The 17,465-nt window shown below is 40.7% G+C and overlaps 2 protein-coding genes across 2 annotated transcripts in view; one reads left to right on the plus strand and one right to left on the minus strand.

The window, feature by feature from the left end:
• ADSS2 (adenylosuccinate synthase 2) overlaps nt 1-2,867 on the plus strand; it is a 40,438-nt gene extending 37,571 nt beyond the window's left edge. Inside the window, exons 12-13 of the mRNA XM_030868532.3 lie at nt 163-312; nt 1,725-2,867. Coding sequence (XP_030724392.1) covers nt 163-312; nt 1,725-1,777 — 203 coding nt within the window. The 3' untranslated portion in view covers nt 1,778-2,867. The remainder of the gene's footprint in view (nt 1-162; nt 313-1,724) is intronic.
• A 3,014-nt stretch (nt 2,868-5,881) lies between these two features.
• SPMIP3 (sperm microtubule inner protein 3) overlaps nt 5,882-17,465 on the minus strand; it is a 32,280-nt gene continuing 20,696 nt past the window's right edge. Inside the window, 2 exon segments of the mRNA XM_030868533.2 lie at nt 5,882-5,915; nt 5,917-5,998. Of these exon segments, the coding sequence (XP_030724393.2) occupies nt 5,882-5,915; nt 5,917-5,998 (116 nt within the window).

A 17,465-nucleotide genomic window follows, 5' to 3' on the forward strand; every position in this document is an offset into this window, starting at 1 on the left:
GATGGTGCACTGTTTTACCTCTCTAAATTCTGAAAAATTCTAAATTCCAAAACGTATCTGGCTCTAAGTATAAGAGATTGTGAACCTATGATATATCAAAAAGTTGTTTGACAATAGGCAGTGTACACCATGGACAAATATACTTATTCCTTTAACTTTCAGCAAACCAAGAAGTCTTAAATAAAGTTGAAGTTCAATATAAGACTCTCCCAGGATGGAACACAGACATATCAAATGCAAGGGCTTTTAAAGAACTACCTATTAATGCACAAAATTATGTTCGATTTATTGAAGATGAGCTTCAAATTCCAGGTAAATATAAATATTTTATGAAGAACTATCTTTTTCTACTTTTGACTTAACTGTCTACTTTTGAAATAGGATAAAAAACAGATTATTACTTTATAGAGTGCTCACGATTTGCACAAATGCCCAGGAAAATATAAAATAATTTTATTCCCTAGAGTAAATATAATCATCTTTCTCTAATCCTTCATGTGCCTGAAGATAAGAGATTACCTCTCGCCCTTTTGACCCTGCTTTTAATTCTCTGTCAGTCTGTTTTTTACCCTCTGACACTGATTCTTATTCCTTTCTCCCTCTTAATAACAAATCCTTTTTGTCTTTACCACCACCAGAAATGGTTTTTGGTATTTTTCATTTCGGGTTAAGCCACCCTTGAGAGTTGGGGGATTTTCTTGACCAGATATTAGGAAATAATAGGTACATAAAATAGGAAATCCAATTTTAAAAAATATAAGAATAAAGAATAAAACTCTTTATTAAAAAACAAATGTAAGCTGGCCAAAGAGTTAGGCATAACCAAGTTATGGCTATGACTCATTATGTGAAATCTTTCTTTTAAAACATTGCTTTTTTCCTTTTTCCTTTTTTTTTGCACTGTTAGAGATTTCAGAGACAAAAAGTGAAGTGAGTGGGAAGTATCCTCTGTATAAAAATCTGTTATGCACTTAATCTGATTTTGTATTGTTCGTTATATTTGTGGTTCATCTCCAAACATGAATCTTGTTTTTCCTTATTACTAGCTGTGTTTCCCAGCTTGAGATCAAATCTTGTAAGCATGTTTGCTCACTGCACTTAGTCAACATCTTTTGAAATATAAACAACAATGAATTTAACAATGACATCTGTAAAATGCCATAAAGGTTTACCCATGTGGTGCAGACAATTAGAGATTCCCCTAGACTGGTACAGTAGCCAAGTTCTCAGGCTGTGCAAGTGAAAACAGTATTCTTTTCCAGATATTTCTACTTTTTGTGAGATATGAAAGTTAGAGTGGTACTTCAGTGGCCTCTTAGTATCATCCATTTTTCAAAGATGCTTATCTTTTCTAGTTAATTAGGAACTTGATGAAAGGTTCTTTAATCAAGTTAGGTCTCTGATTAAAGAACCTTTAGGTTCTTTAGGTCTCTGCTGGTTTGGGCCAGTATTTTACTATACTAATCATTAGAAATTGAATAGTTGTAAATATTGTGCAATGAAAACAGGAAATGGTAAGGCAGACTACCCTGTGCTGAATGTTGACTGCACATTCTGTTTAGAAATTGGCATAATCTGCTAATAGAGGAAAAAAGATAGCAAAAGACACAGTGGGGAAAAATAAATGGTGACGTTGAGAAAAGTGTGGGATCTTTTAATCTCAAAGATTGAACATTGTAAATGAATTAATACTATTCTTATACCATTTTTTTTTCCTCTCCCAGTTAAATGGATTGGTGTAGGTAAATCCAGAGAGTCTATGATTCAACTCTTTTAAGGATTTCCAGTGATGCAAGAAACACTCCTTGAGAGGGGGGGAAAGGACTTTGTTAAATATTTCATTTATGATCTACAAATTTCAAGAATAAAGACACTGAAGTGAGTTTTAAGCCCTACAGTTGTTTCCAGTCTTGTAAGATGGATGGCTGGTGTGGAGATGCACTTCGGCATTTTCTAGCGTCAGCTTCCTCAGCTGGCATAATTGCCGAATCATTTGTTGCTTCTGCTGCTCATGTTGCCACATTTTCTTTTAATGTTTAGTAATACTATGATCAATGTTGTTTGAAATCTAACAGAATTACTTTCAGTGTAGTTTTTCTTCATTATTGTTATTGTGTGTTCATAGGTTTTACCTCTGTTGAATGGTAAGAACAATTAATGCAGTTTTGCACAAATATTTTTACATTCTGATCATTCAGTTCTGTCATTGTAATCTTCGTTGTTCAAAAAAAATAAGAGAGGAGTCCTGTAAACGTTTGTAATGCTATCAATTCTGTTTAAATTGTGAACTGTTTATTTTCTGCTGAGACCATTGCAAATTTGAGCTTTGGTGGTGGGAGGGGGTTATATTCATGGGTCCTTTAATTTGTACAGAACACCAAACTTATTTCTCTCTGTAAATTATTTAACGCATTGAACATTTAGTTAAATGTTCAAAGAGAAAAAGTGTTCCCTAAAACAGCAGTTGTAATGTTAAAAAAAAAATTAGTCATTAAAAGATCTGTTGTGATATTTGGTGGATATTCTTCTTTAATTTCAGAGAATTCTGAAATGTATAGCTTTCTTTTTTTATCTTACCATTATTTATAAGTCAAGTGGATTGTATTTCAGCATCGTGCCTGCCAATATGCCTACAGAGTCATCTGTAAGTGTCCAAATGAACCCAAATTGTTGGTCATAATGTTGATCATGCCTTTATTTCTTCTTGAAAAAAAAAAAAAGAGGTGTTATTTTGACTATCTGGCTTAACATATTGTGTTGTAGATTATCCTTCAATGAACTATTTTAAATGTTTAAATTAGGTGCCACTTAAATTTATTTTATTATACCATCAATAGCTGATTAAAAAGAACCAACTATTTCTAGTATGTTTTGTGTATTGTATTTTTGTTCTGATGAGAGAAGTAATAGTAATACGACTAGTATATGTAAGAAAGAGTTTTATCTTTATAGTCTGTGGGGGTAAGGTGAGAAGAGATCAAAAACAGAATCTTTGAAAGGATCTAAATGTCTTTTATCTTCACTAGATATATTTTTATTAATAATTAGTTTTTAAAGTCCATTATCTTGGCTATAAGCCTTGCATTATTGACACACATTTTTAGTAATGGTCCAGAAGCAAACGTAAAGAACCTTCTCTTCAAGTCAGGAGTGGTCTTGTTTTTGTACCAAAACAGTGGAACCTTCCTATTGATGTTGATACACATTTACATATTTTTGACCATTTTGAGTGATTCTCCTGTTTCTCTTTAAAAGTGAGCTGTTTGCTGATTAAACTGGTTGAGAGGATCTGTTCTTCAGATACAGTTCAGTCTTTGAAATCATAGACAACTGTATTAAAATAATCTTTGTTGAGCAAGTATATATGCCAGGTATTAGGTATGTGGGTGACAAGTACACAGTCTTTCTAAAGTTTATTGTAGTTAGGACAGCATGCTGAACACACATATGCCAGGATGGAAAAGAACCAGAGTGCTGTGAAGGAGAACCTAACCTAAATTTGGAAAAGGTCAGAGAAGGCCTTCAGTAGAAATAGCATTGAAACAGTCCAAAAGGATAAGTGGCCGAAGTACAAAGTAGTCCATATGCAAAGACCCAGAGGCTGGAAATAATTTGGAAAGTTTGAGCAACTGAACAAAATAAGTGAGGGGCTGGTGAGGCTGCTGAGGCTAATGAGGTTGGCAAGAAAAACTGGGAGGACGGTGATGCCAAACAACCAAACCATGTTTTGTATGAAAGAAGAGGACTCTAGGCCAAAATGTGTACATATGCTTCAGGAGGCATAAGGAGAGCACGGAACAACCACTGAAAACAAAACCCTGAATCGTGAAACTTCGTAGAAGAGAGATGAATGACAGAACAAGATATTTCAGTGGGGAGAGGACCTATTTAGTATATATGTTTTATATGTTAATTGATTAATATAGTTGAATGAAGATGTCAGTCCTTCACAAATGAGTATATGAATTTAATGCCATTCCAGTCAGAATTGCCATGTTGTTCTTTGTAACCGGACAAAATTATACTGAAGCTTAGGTGAAAAAACGAATGTGCAAGCATTCCTAAGATATTTTTGAGAAAGGAATGTGTTGAGAGAGGAGGTTTTTACTCACCGGATATTAAAACAGTATGAAGCTACTATAATCAGAGTATGTGATATTGTCATGGGAAAGAACAGATACGTAAGGGAGGTGGACTAGGCATTCCAGAAATAGATGCAACGTATATGGGGACTTAATATAGGCATTTCGTTTCACTGGGAAAAGAATACATTAAAGAGAGTGAGAGCAAAACAATCTCAACATAAAATAGAAATTTGTAATAGAATAAAAATCTAAATTGTAAAAGTTTTAAGTAATAAAAGTAATATAGGAAAATATATAATCTTAGAGCCTTCTAAAGAAAAACAAGAAACTTGTTTTTGTTTGAAACAGATCTGACCAAATTAAAAGTTTTAAAAATACTATGAACGAAACTTAAATAAACCAAAAAACTGAAAAAACAAAAGTAAAACTTGGGAAAAAATATTTCAACACATATCCCTAAAACACAAAGAGCTGCCTCAAATAAGGACATGACAACTAATAGAAAGATAAGCAAAGCTTTCATTTGGGAGGCTTCTGGTCTTAAGCTCTGTGAAAATGTGTCTTTGATAATTCCCTCTACTCTTAATTTTTTGTTGTTGTTGTTCTGTCTCTAGAATGCTTACTAGTTAGATGATGGACCTGATTTGTTACTCTATGTCTTTTTTTTTTAAGTCATTTTATTTGCTTTTCGATTCTCTATAGAATATTTCAGAATTTTTTCTAAATCCTGTCAAATTTTTAATTTTTAGCAATCATTCTTAATTTCCAAGAGATTTGGAAAGATTGCTTTTTCATGTTTATGAATTTAATTATTTTGACCCATCTCGTTGTCAAATGATAAAGCAATTTTTTTTAGCTTGTTTTAGGTTCTTTTCTGTTCCCTGAATTCCCTTTTCCTCTGGGATAATTTCTTCTGTTTGTTTTGTTTATTTTGATCTTTGTCTTTCATGTTGTAGTATTTTTTCAACTCTCTGGTGATCCTTGGTTGGCTGTTCACAACTAAGACTAAGACAGTGGAGATATATGTATATATACGTGTGTGTGTGTATATATATATATATATATATATATATATATATATGTATGTATGTAACTCTATGTTCTTGGGGTGAGTTCATTAACTGGTAGACTTCACTTTGGGGTGTTGAGTAAAGAACCAACTACTATGCTGGGGGGTCCCTAGGGAACAGAATGTAGGATTCTTTCCTTTGGGATCATTTCATTTCTTAGAGAAGAACCTCTAGCATTTTGCCCAGGGAGTTGATGCCTAGTTGTCAGGCATTCTTGTCAGGATAGGGATGTTAACTCCTGTATCTAGACTTTCAACTAATCTTTCTTTTTACCAGCCCCACATCTCACTACAGCCCTGTGTCATATCTGGGGTTCTGCATCCAAATCACCTTCCAGGTCTGTGATGCCAGTAATCTTCCTCCTTAGCTACATCCTCAGATGCTGCTGCTGCTTTTTTTTTCCAACAGTGATGCAGTTATTGGGCGGAGGCAATTATATTCTTACCTAGTCCCACATAAAACCACTGGACTAAATGTGAGATGGTTTGCCAACACCAGCAACAAGTCTGGTAGTGGGGCATTAAGAACAGGTGACAAGTCTTCTTAAGGCTGATCTTGATTCCCTGCCCTAGGCTGACCAACTTAATGTGAAAAGAATTTGCAACATGTAAATATTTTAGGATTGTAGCCATCTGGATATACACTTAAAAGTAGTTCTGTTACCATTATTTCAGTCTAAAAGAGCCACTTAAGAATGCCAAATGTTATTTTGTTCAAATGCCGTGGTTACTTTAGTTTAAAAGCCTTTCTTTCAAAGCCACCTCTCTTCACAACAGTAATGCCCTGGCAGTGAATTAAGTGGTCTAGGATTCGATGAAACTGTGGCTAATTTCTGGTCCCCATCTGGAATGTAAAACAAATTAATGATTTATTTTAAGACTACTTGATTTTAACACACTGTCCTTTCAACAATTGTGTGCAATAACAAAATAATTTACAGGATTTAAGACAAAGGAATATATTTAAAAGATGTGGAAAAAAAGGATTTAGAAGGTTATTTCTGTGGTTCAATCTCTGATTAAGAAGCATATTATTGGATTATTCCAAAGTGTAAATAAAACGAAATAAATCATATAAATTTGCATGCTTACATTCTAATTCTAGACAACCCCCCCCCAACCCTTTAAGCCCTACATTATAAACAGGCCACTTTGTATCATCTTTGTATCAAACTGCAGTTGTTACGTCCCTAAATTCATACCCAATGGAGTTCCCTCATGTCTTATAACCCCTTGTCTACAGTCACCAACAGTTCTGCTTTTTGGAGGTTTCTTAATGTTATGTACAGGCACAATGCTAAATTATACGGGTATCTCAATTCTATTAGGTAGATACTATTTTTATCCTTTTTGCACATGAGAAAACTGAAGGTCAGAGAGTCTAAGGGTCACACTGCTGCTGAAAGAATATATTTTATTTTGGAAGAATGGGGTTTTTGAATTATTTGGCACCAGGGTGCATAAAACAAAGGCAGTTTTCATCTGAGGGGCCATCTAAGCCTTCCAGGCTATTAATTCTCTGAGGACAAAGTCTTCATCTCTTCTACTGTGTCTTGCACATAGTCAATGCTTAATATTTCTGAAATAAATAAATGAACCCTATGTGCTGAGAAAGAATTTTACTGAGGAAGAATTTCTTAGGCAATAACCATGATCTATCATAATCTATACATAATCTGTTCTTCAACTATTCCCAAAAGAGATAAGAACTGCACATGAAATGCAAATCATTGCTAATCTAGACATAAGCTCTGCCCTTAAAATCTGATCACAAAGACTGGTCAATGGATAAGATAAAAAAACCTTACACCTTGGGCTTCCCTGGTGGTGCAGTGGTTGAGAGTCTGTCTGCCAATGCAGGGGACGCGGGTTCGTGTCCCGGTCCGGGAAGATCCCACATGCCGCAGAGCGGCTGGGCACGTGAGCCATGGCCGCTGAGCCTGCGCGTCCGGAGCCTGTGCTCCGCAACGGGAGAGGCCACAACAGTGAGAGGCCCGCGTACCGCAAAAAACAAACAAACAAACAAAAAAAACGGAGAGGAGCTTGCATCTCTCTTCTGCCTTTGCAATGTAACTATTCTGCCTGGGCTCTCAGGAACTACCTGATCCATCTGTAGTTCTCCAGACTGAGGAAAAAAAAAAAAAAAAAAGAGGCATTTTAAATTCAAGCAGAAAAACTGTGAGATCTCTGGTTCTGTCTGTCTTTATGTAAAAATTAACTTGTAAATGAGCTGTATTTAATTTGCTTAAAAGAAATTGAGTGCTTATATGCATTCTCAGAAATATAAAAGAAGCTCACTAGAATACATTTCAGGTTCATGTGATCTGGGAAATATTTAATATTGAATTAATATTTGGTATTAGAGCTAGCTTAAGCTTGTGGTCTTAATTAATACAGACCTGTCTTTAGAGACATCAACATTAAGCACAATACTTTCATTGTACCTAGGGCTATTGAAAGTCAATAAACGCATATTGTTTCTATTATGAAATTTGTCAACAGGGAAAATAACCTGATATGATTAAACTTTTAAGTAAATGTAACTGAGATGAGAGCTTTTTGTTAAACTCTATAGGAATAATTATGTTTTGGTAATGTCCATCTAAAATAGTCTCTCCAAATTTTGGTAACTTGAAACAAAATTAAGTTAAATGTTAAGAATTCATTGAATATCCAGGCCATTTCAGATAAGATAAAATTTTGGAACATTAATTGTTAAACATGTCTAACTTTACCTACTTTTGTCTTCTTGTGAGAGAGAAACTAAAGATGTTTGGTGCCACCTTGAGATGTTCTCTACCAATCTATAGAAGGCTAATGTAAAAGACAGTTCATGGTGGCTTAAGGAAAATAGGATGTGTGTTTTCAGAAAAGAAGGTATGAGGAGTGGAAATATATTTTGTTGAAAGGAAAAAAGGATGATTTTGTCCTAGAGCTGGTTGTTTCTGAATGGGAAAAAATAAGGGACAAAATATGGCTACAGAAATTTGCAGAAGGTTTGTGGAAAAGGAACACTGAGAAGAGAATTTTGTATGTGCTCAGGATTTTCTAAGGTTGGATTAAATTCAGTTAGGTAAATGGATTTTATTAAGAGTAGGTGGATGCAAGACTGGATTTGGTTTCTCTCTCTCATAAGAGAGCAAAGTTTTCCTGGAATGCTGCTTTTGATAACAGATTGTGTGAGTTTCTGTGCCTTTAAGTGATCTGTATTTACTTTTGCAATCTTTTCTTTCACCTTAGCTCAAGGAATAATTTTTTCATGGTGACCTATGATTCTATCTGATTGGCTGTTTTAAAACTTTTTGAAATTTTTGACAGACTTCCCAAATATCAAGTTCTTTTGACCTCCAGCTAACTTTGGGGTGCTTCCAATGGCCCTTGGAGCAACCCAAAGAGAGATCCTAAACTAATTGGGTTCAACTGGTATGTTAAATTACATGGGAAACGTTGTCCAAACTCGCTGTTGCCCATGTCAAATGGAATCATCAGGCTCTCCCCAGTTTTATCGTAACCACCAAACAGGTAGGGGAAAGGGTTTTGGGTTCTTCTGCTGTCTAGTCTCTCGCCTTACTGTATGTCCAGAAATCCCCTATGGGAATACTCCCACCTCTAGGCCCTCAGGTCCTGACTCCTGTGGCATTTTTCATTACGCCCAACTCCAATTCCTCCAGGAGTTCCTTTTTGCACCTCTAGGACCCCCTTCACTCCAGGCCTTGGCAGCCCAGACCTTGTTACAGACTACCTATTGGGCTGGCCACTTCCAAGCAGCCCACATCCTAGGCTTTATAGAAGCTCATTCTTGAGGAATACACCCCAACCTAGGGAAACTTGTTATAAGACATAAGATTTATAGATAACAGATCCCCCTCAAGGAGAGCCCTGGCAACGTGCTGGCACTGAGCCCTTGCATGAGGGACAGGGTCGACCAGAGATGTCTGGTTAGGAATTGATGGGAAAGTAGAGGACGCTCAAAATCCCATTAGGTAAGAAGGGAATTTGGAAGACACTCCAACCCCCTTCTGACAAAGGCCTCCTGGTAAAATGTCTCCAGGACACCAGACTTCATATCTAGGAGTGCTCTTTCTTGGTTGCAGGTTACTCAACATGGAAGGACCCTCTTCTAAGCTGGAAGAAACACCTCTGGAATGTATTCTTAAAAACTGGAAATTTTAAAAACTAGATGGGCTAAAAAGGGGGAAACTTACTTTACTGTAACACTGCCTGGCCTTTATATAAGTTGTGGGGATGGATAAAAATGGCCTGAAAATGGGTCTCTAAATTACAATATCATCTTGCAGTTGGATCTTTACTGTTGCAAGATGGAAAAATGAACTGAGGTTCCCTATGTTCGAGCCTTCATGGTCCTTTACCAAAACCCCTGCTCTATGTGGCTCCTGTAATCAAAAGCCTGGGGAATCAGAAAACACTCCCAACATTTTAGATGATCCCCTTCTAATCTTCCCCAGTTCTCAGGGGGGAAACCAAGTCTCCACTGCTTCTCCAGAGCCACCTACTTCCCCAGAGGCACCTACTTCTCCAGATCCCTCTGGCAAATCCCAAACTCCACCTCCCTATGTCCCTTTATACGGTCCATTACCCCAGAAAGGAGAGACTAGTCCCTCTGAGGTAACTCACAGTGGAGCTTCCTAGCACCCAGGATCAGGAAAAATATGCTCTCTTAGGGAAGTGGCAAAAGGTGAAGGGACAATCAGAATACATGTGCCCTTCTCTTTAACTGACTGAGCCCAATGCAAACAGAGACTGGCTGATTTTCTGAAGACCCTAGTCAAGGTTTGCTGAAGGGTTTCAGGCCCTAACTCTGGCCTTTGATTTAACTTGGAAGGATGTCCAGATAGTCCTATCTACTTGCTGTACCCCTGAGGCGAAACAGAGAATTTGGGCAGCAGCCCAGGGGCGCACTGACCAGCTTGCCGGGGACCAACACGAACTTTTTGTTATGGGAGGAGATGCATTCCCAAATCAGGAGCCCCATTAGAATGATAATTCCTGGGAGGGAACAGAAGCCAGAAATCACATGATCCAATGGGTATTAGAAGGGATGAGAAAGTATATCAAAAAGCCAGTTAAGGACTTCCCTAGTGGCGCAGTGGTTGGCAGTCTGCCTGCCAATGCAGGGGACACGGGTTCGAGCCCTGGTCTGGGAAGATCCCACGTGCCATGGAGACTAAGCCCGTGAGCCACAACTACTGAGCTTGCGCATCTGGAGCCTGTGCTCCGCAACGGGAGAGGCTACAACAGTGAGAGGCCCACGCACCGCGATGAAGAGTGGCCCCCGCTCGCCAGAACTGGAGAAAGCCCTCGCACAGAAACGAAGACCCAACACAGCCAAAAATAAATAAATTAAAAAAAAAAAAAGCCAATTAACTATGAAAAGGTTAAAAGAGTGACCCAAGAAGAAAAAGAAAATCCAGCCCTCTTTCAGGGACGGCTTATGGAGGCTTTTAGAAAATTTACTAATATTGAGCTGTCCATTCCCAAGGGTCAATCCCTGCTGGGACAACGTTTTATCAGCCAGTATGCTCCTGATATTAGGCGGAAACTCCAGAAGCTACAATTAGGCCCACAAACCCCTAGGCCCCAACTCCTAGAGGTGGCCTTTGGGGTACTTAATAATCGAGATCAAGCTGAGGAAGAAGAGAGAACCCAAGGTGAAAACAGGCAGGCCAGGGCTCATGCTAAACTGATAGCTGTTGCTGTCTGTCATGCCATGTAACCTCAAGGCAACCTAAAGGGGCCAAGGAAGTTTAACCATCCATCCCGCAAGGGGGAACACTTCAAATGTAAGTCAACTGACCACTGGGCCCAGGAGTGCCAAAAAAAAAAAGGCCCCTGGTCCATGCGCAGTCTGTAAACAAACAGGTCATTGGAAGCGAGACTTTCTCCTATCCCAAAGGCGAAGCGGGGACTCCCACTCCCAATACGGCCATGCTGGATGACTGAGGTGGCCCGGGGGTTCTGGCAGTTCCCCTTCACAAGATGTCTATCTCCTTTGAGGAGCCTTGGTGGTCCTTAACATGGCACGTAAGAAAATCAATTTTTTAATTGACACGGGAGCCACTTACTCTGTCCTGATCTCTCACACTGGACTTCTCTCCTCTAAAAGCTGTACAGTGACTGGTGTTGACAGAAAGCCTCACACCCATTACTTTACTGGGCCTCTCACTTGCCAATGTGAACAGCATTTGATCTCCCGCAGCTTTTCAGTTGGGCTTGAGTGTCCTACCCCACTACAGGGGAGAGACCTTCTGGCCTCCCTTGGAGCCATATTACAATTAGGAGACCCCCAGCAGCCCCTTTTCTTGGCTCTAAGACAAATCAGCTGGAAGAACAGGGGTCTAATTCCCAGCCATATTCTACACTAAACCCTGCAGTTTGGGACAAAGGAATCCCTGGGAAGGCTATAAATGCCCAACCTATAAAAATTAGCCTTAAGCCAGAAGTCGCTCATCCTAACAAGAGAAAGTACTATCACATAAAGTTGGAAGCAAAAAAGGGTTTGCGACCCTCATAAATAAATTCTTAAAACATGTCCTCTTACTGCCCTGTCAGCCTCCATGCAAAACCCCTATTCTGCCAGTTGTTAAGCCAGATGGGGAATATTGAATGGAACAAGACCTTAGAGCAGTAAACGATGCAGTGGTCCCTATACATCCCCTTGTAGACAGTCCTTACAATATATAGTCCAGAAACCTGGAGATGCCAAATGGTTTACTGTGCTTGACCTCAAGGATGCCTGCTTTTGCATCCCAGTTCATCCCTCATTACAGGATCTGTTTGCCTTCAACCCTCACTTGGGCCAAATGCAACAATATACCTGGACAGTATTGCCTCAGGGGTTTTGGGACAGTCCACAATTGTTCACCCAGGCCCTAGGAAAAGAACTAAGGGAAATACACCTAAAAGAAGCTATTCTACAGTATGTGGATGATATATTAATATGCAGCCACACCATGGAGGCCTCAGATCAGAATACCACAGAAGTCCTTAATTTCCTTGGGGCCTGGGGTTACAGGATATCCCAGAAAAAGGCACAAATTTCAAAACAACAACAAGTTAAATATCTGGGATATATTATAAACCCTGGAAGTAAACAGTTATCTCCAGATAGAAAACAAGCTATATTAGGCCTAAGTGCTGCAAAGACAAAAAAAAAATCTTTGTACTCCCTTAGGCATGGCAGGATTTTGCAGAATTTGGATCCCAGGATTTGGACTAATGGCTAAGCCTCTATATGAAGCCACTAAAGGCCCAGATACAGAACCATTACTTTGGACGGGGGAAACAAGAAAAGGTTTTTAATAATATCAAACAGGCCCTCACCAGAGATCCTGCTCTGGGTCTCCCTAATTCAAAAAAGCCATTTACCTTGTACATAGCTGGAAAGCAGGGGACAGCTCTGGGGGCTCCTTGTACAAAAGCTAGGAGAAGCCCCTCAGCCTAGAGGCTATGTTTCCAAACAACTAGATTCCATCGCCCGAGGTTGGCCTGGCTGCCTCTGGGTGGTAGCTGCCACTGCTTTATTAGTGGAAGAAGCTAGCAAGCTTACCTTTGGACAGCCGCTGGAAGTCCAGACCCCTCATCAAGTACAAGGGATACTGGAGATTAAAGGCCACCATTGGCTAACTGGAGGCCACCTTACTAAGTACCAGGCTTTACTCCTTGACTCCCCAGAGCTAACTCTCAAAAGTTGCCACACCCTCAACCCGGCTACACAGAAAGCTACGCAGAAAGCCCAGAACTAACACATTCCTGCCTTAAGACCCTGGACCTGGTTTATACCTGTAGGCCTGATTTAACAATCCAGGCCATAGAAAACCCTGAGAAAGCATGATTTACTGATGGCAGTAGTTTCATTAAAGAGGGAGTCAGTAGGACAGGGTATGCTATTGTGAGTGTTTATAGCGTTACAGAAGCAAAACCTTTGCCACCTAACACCTCAGCCCAGAGGGCTGAGGTAATAGAACTAACTTGATCCTTAACCTTAGGGGAAGGAAAAATTATAAACATATATACAGACTCAAAATATGCCTTCCTTGTTTTACATGTCTAGGCAGCTATCTGGAAAGAAGAGGACTTTAAATGCAAAAAACTCCCCTGTGAAATATGGAGCTAAGATTTTACATCTCATAGAAGCGGCTCAAAACCAAAACTAGTAGCAGTCATTCACTGCTGCGGGCACCAAAAGGAAAAATCTCAAATTACCCAAGGGAACAACAGGGCAGATTGGGAGGCATAGAAACAGCCCTGATGCCCAGAACAGAAATGGCTTTAATCCCATCCCTTACCCCTTCTAACGCTATACCTAGATACTCAACTTCTAAGGAGACCAGGGCACGAGACAAAGGGAGAACTAAGAGAACAGATGGCTGGTGGCACATACGTGAAAAACTACTCATATCCCTTTTTGAGCAGTGGAAAATTATTAAAGGACTACATGATTCTCTCCATCTGGGGAGGGATCTAGAGTCCCTGCCCAAGGTGGTACTTGACCCTCGATCATCTATTGGCCCTCGATCATCTATTGGCAGAACAAAGAGGGGTATGTGCAATTGCCAATACTTCTTGTTTTGCACATATGTCAACACCTCTTCCCAGGTAGAAACCAACATTGAGAAAATTCGACAAGCCACCTGGGTTCAGCAGACAATGAATCACCAATTCTTGCTATTCAATATGGGCAGGGAAATTGAAAACTGCTTATCTAGTTTGTTCTCTTGGATTCCACAAGGTATAAAAAACTTTCTGGCAGGAGGTTTTCATTTTCTCATAACCCTTTTCTTTTCAGTCATACTGATTTATGCTATATTTTATCTACTACTCTGTTGTCTTCCCTGCTGTTGTAAACCTGTGACTAAGAATTTTTGGTTCAAGAAGGAGAGCTGGGACCAACAGGTCCAGAACTTCCATTCTAAAAATAGAGCAACATGTTAAACTTTAACCCTGAGGTTAACAAAGTATACACCCAAACAGAATGGCTTCTTGGCAGGGATGACATAGCCTCCCCTGTGTGGTCAACAGTTAAGGAAACCCTCCCAAAGTTAATCTGGTTCCTTTCCTTTCTAAATCCTTTAATGGCTATTGTTGTTCTCCTCCTTTTTAGCCCTGGTTTGTTTAACCTTTTGGTTAAATTTGTGTCTTCTAGGCTCCAACAGTTTGAGGTAAGTCTCATGATGGCTCAAGGAATTCAAACCATTCCAGCAGAGAGTGGCCCAGGTCCCTACAGGTCCTTGGGACAGTCAGTGAGGGACTCATACACCTCTAGGGTAGGCTAGGGTCTGCGGCCCCTGTCCAGCAGGAAGAAATTTCAGAAGAGAACTTCGGCCCCTTACCCCTTAAGAATAAAGGTGTAGGGCCTCCCTGGTGGCGCAGTCGTTAAGAATCCACCTGCCAATGCAGGGGACATGGGTTTGAGCCCTGGTCAGGGAAGATCCCACATGCCGTGGAGCAACTAAGCCCGTGAGCCACAACTACCGAGCCTGCGCTCTAGATCCCATGAGCCACAACTACTGAATCTCCCGCCTAGAGCCTGTGTTCCGCAACAAGAGAGTCCACCGCAATGAGAAGCCCGCCCATTGCCGTGAAGAGTAGCCCCTGCTCACTGCAGCTAGAGAAAGCCCACGCCCAGTGACGAAGACCCAGTGCAGCCAAAACTAAAATAAATAAATTGATTAAAAAAAAAAAAGAATAAGCGTGTAGAGTCTCTCAGGGGGAAGTGAGACAAGCTGGAACCTGGCACTCTTTGCTGCAGTGCTTGCACCTGGACGAACTTCTCCCCAAGCAACAAAATACAAAGGGACTATAAGGGACTAAAAATGACTGCGTGCAGGCACAGTTGGGGCAAATTATGGACAACAAGATACAAAGAGACCAAAAAAAATCCAACTGCCACTTCTGAAGAGCCGAGAGCAAAAGCAGGGTATTGGACATGCCCCCTGCACACACCACCACCAAAGGGGTGGGAAAAACGCCAAAGCCACACCTGCAGCCCCCCTGGACACACCCCTACCCTCACCCCATATAAGGAACTAGCTCGCGCACCCCGTTGGGGAACCAGCAAGGGAATGTGTTACTTGTTTTTGGTCCCTCCTGTGGCCGGTGGGCACAGGAGCCCCAATAAAGCCTTGCCTGAATTTCTGGTCTGGCCTCTAGTCAATTTCTACTGATTGGGGAAGGCCAAGAACCCTGGTCGGTATCACTTCCTCCCATCATCAGTTGCCTATAGCACTGGTTCCTAACTTGGCTGCACAATGGAATTATCTGGAAGTTTTATAAATTATTGATGCCTGGGACCTTCTCCCTCCCACCAGGAGATTCTGACTTAATTGGTATTGGGTATATCCTGGGCATCTGGAGTTTTAGAAGTGATGTAGCTGAGGTTAAAAACTGTCAGCCTAACCCCTGCAATTGCCTCCTGACCCTTTATATTCAATCTTTGCCCTACTCTACTCCCCATCCCGCCCCCTTTTTCTTCCTCACAGTTGGAGTCATCTTTTCAAAATGCAATTTTAATCGTGTCACCTCCACCCTCTTTAAAACTTTTCAAACGTTTCCCATTAATCTCAGGCTAGAAGCCCCAAACCTGAAAATGGCCTGTAAAGCCCGCCTTGTTCTGACCTTGCCATCTCCTTAGCCATATCCTTCTTGACTTCTGGCCTCCAAAAAACTCATTTTTTTTTTTTTTTTTTTTTGGTACGCGGGCCTCTCACTGTTGTGGCCTCTCCCATTGCTGAGCACAGGCTCCGGACGCGCAGGCTCAGCAGCCATGGCTCACGGGCCTAGCCGCCCTGCGGCATGTGGGATCTTCCCTGACCGGGGCACGAACCCACGTCCCCTGCATCAGCAGGCGGACTCTCAACCACTGCGCCACCAGGGAAGCCCCCACACTCATTTTTTTTGTTTTAGTTCTTCAAACATGTCATGCTCTTACCACAGTGCCTTTGCATATGCTGCACTCTCTGTGAAGTTCTTCCCCTGTTCCTTGCCTAGTTAACTTTTAGCTCATCTTTCAGCTCTCAACTTATCATTTCTCTGACCTGTTATATGCTCCTATAGCACCACATAAATTCTGCTTCATAGGATGTATGACAGGTGAAATTTTATGCTTATTTCTATGCTGGTTCCCCACCGAAGCTCCTTGAATGTAGAAACTTTGTATCTATTTCTGCTTCACATGGTGTTGATGAAACCTTGCACACTGATTGGCATATAGTTAGGCTCTCAAATTAGTTACTGAAGGAATATGTATGAATGAATGAAAATGTGCTTGACATCAAATCTATCAGTGAGTTCAATTGATGTAAGCTCCAAAATATCTCTGGAACCCATTTGTCCCTTTTCATCTTCGCTGCTGGTCTGAACCACCATCACCTCTGGTCTCAACTACTAAACAGTTTCCTCACTGGTCTGCAAACCCTCCCTCTTGTTCCTCTCCAAACAGTGTCTTAATGGCAGGCAGACTGATCTTTTTAAAATACAAATGATATGCCACTCCTCTGTTCAAAATTATTCCAAGTCTTTCCATTGTTCTTGGCGTAGAATCCAAACATCTTACCACTCTCACCCTCACTGACTACCCACCAAACTACACTGGCCTCCTTTCTGTTCCTCAAACATGCCAAGCCCTTTCCAGCTTTCAGGCTTCAGCACTTACTGTTCCTTTTTCCTGAAATGCTCTTTACATTATTTTTTCTTATTTTGCAGGACTCAGTGAAAACTGCATAGGGGTTTTCCCTGACTGCACTATTAAAAGTAACATCCCCTGGCTACACTCATCACTCTGTTTACTTCCCTTATAGCACTACTACAACCTAAAATTGAAAAAAAAAAAAAAAAAAAAAGAAGCACTCCATTATGCTCCATATTCCCCACCAGAATGTCAGCTCCATGAAAGCAGATGTCTTGTCTATCCTGGTCACTGTATCCCCAGCAGACAGCACAGTGTCTAGTTTGTACTGGGTGCTCAATCAATGACTGAATCATCTTATGATTGCCAGCTTCCAAGATGGACCCCAGTGATTCTCACCCCCTGGTATCCGTGCCTTGGGTCCTTTCCTCCCACACTGCTTCAGGGCTGAGTGTTGTGTGACTTTTGAACCTAAGACTTTTGAACCTAAGCCATAAAAGGCATTGCAGTTCCCAACTTTATCTCAGATTACTCATTCTAGGGGAAGCTAACTGCCATGCCATCAGGACGCTCAGCCTGGAAAGGCCCACCTGGAAAAGCATTGAGGCCTCAGTCCCCAACCAGCCTGTGACAACCCTGTGAGTAGTCACACCTGACAACCATGTGA

The sequence above is a fragment of the Globicephala melas genome, chromosome 1, assembly GCF_963455315.2.
Source record: "Globicephala melas chromosome 1, mGloMel1.2, whole genome shotgun sequence".
Lineage (NCBI taxonomy): Eukaryota > Metazoa > Chordata > Mammalia > Artiodactyla > Delphinidae > Globicephala > Globicephala melas.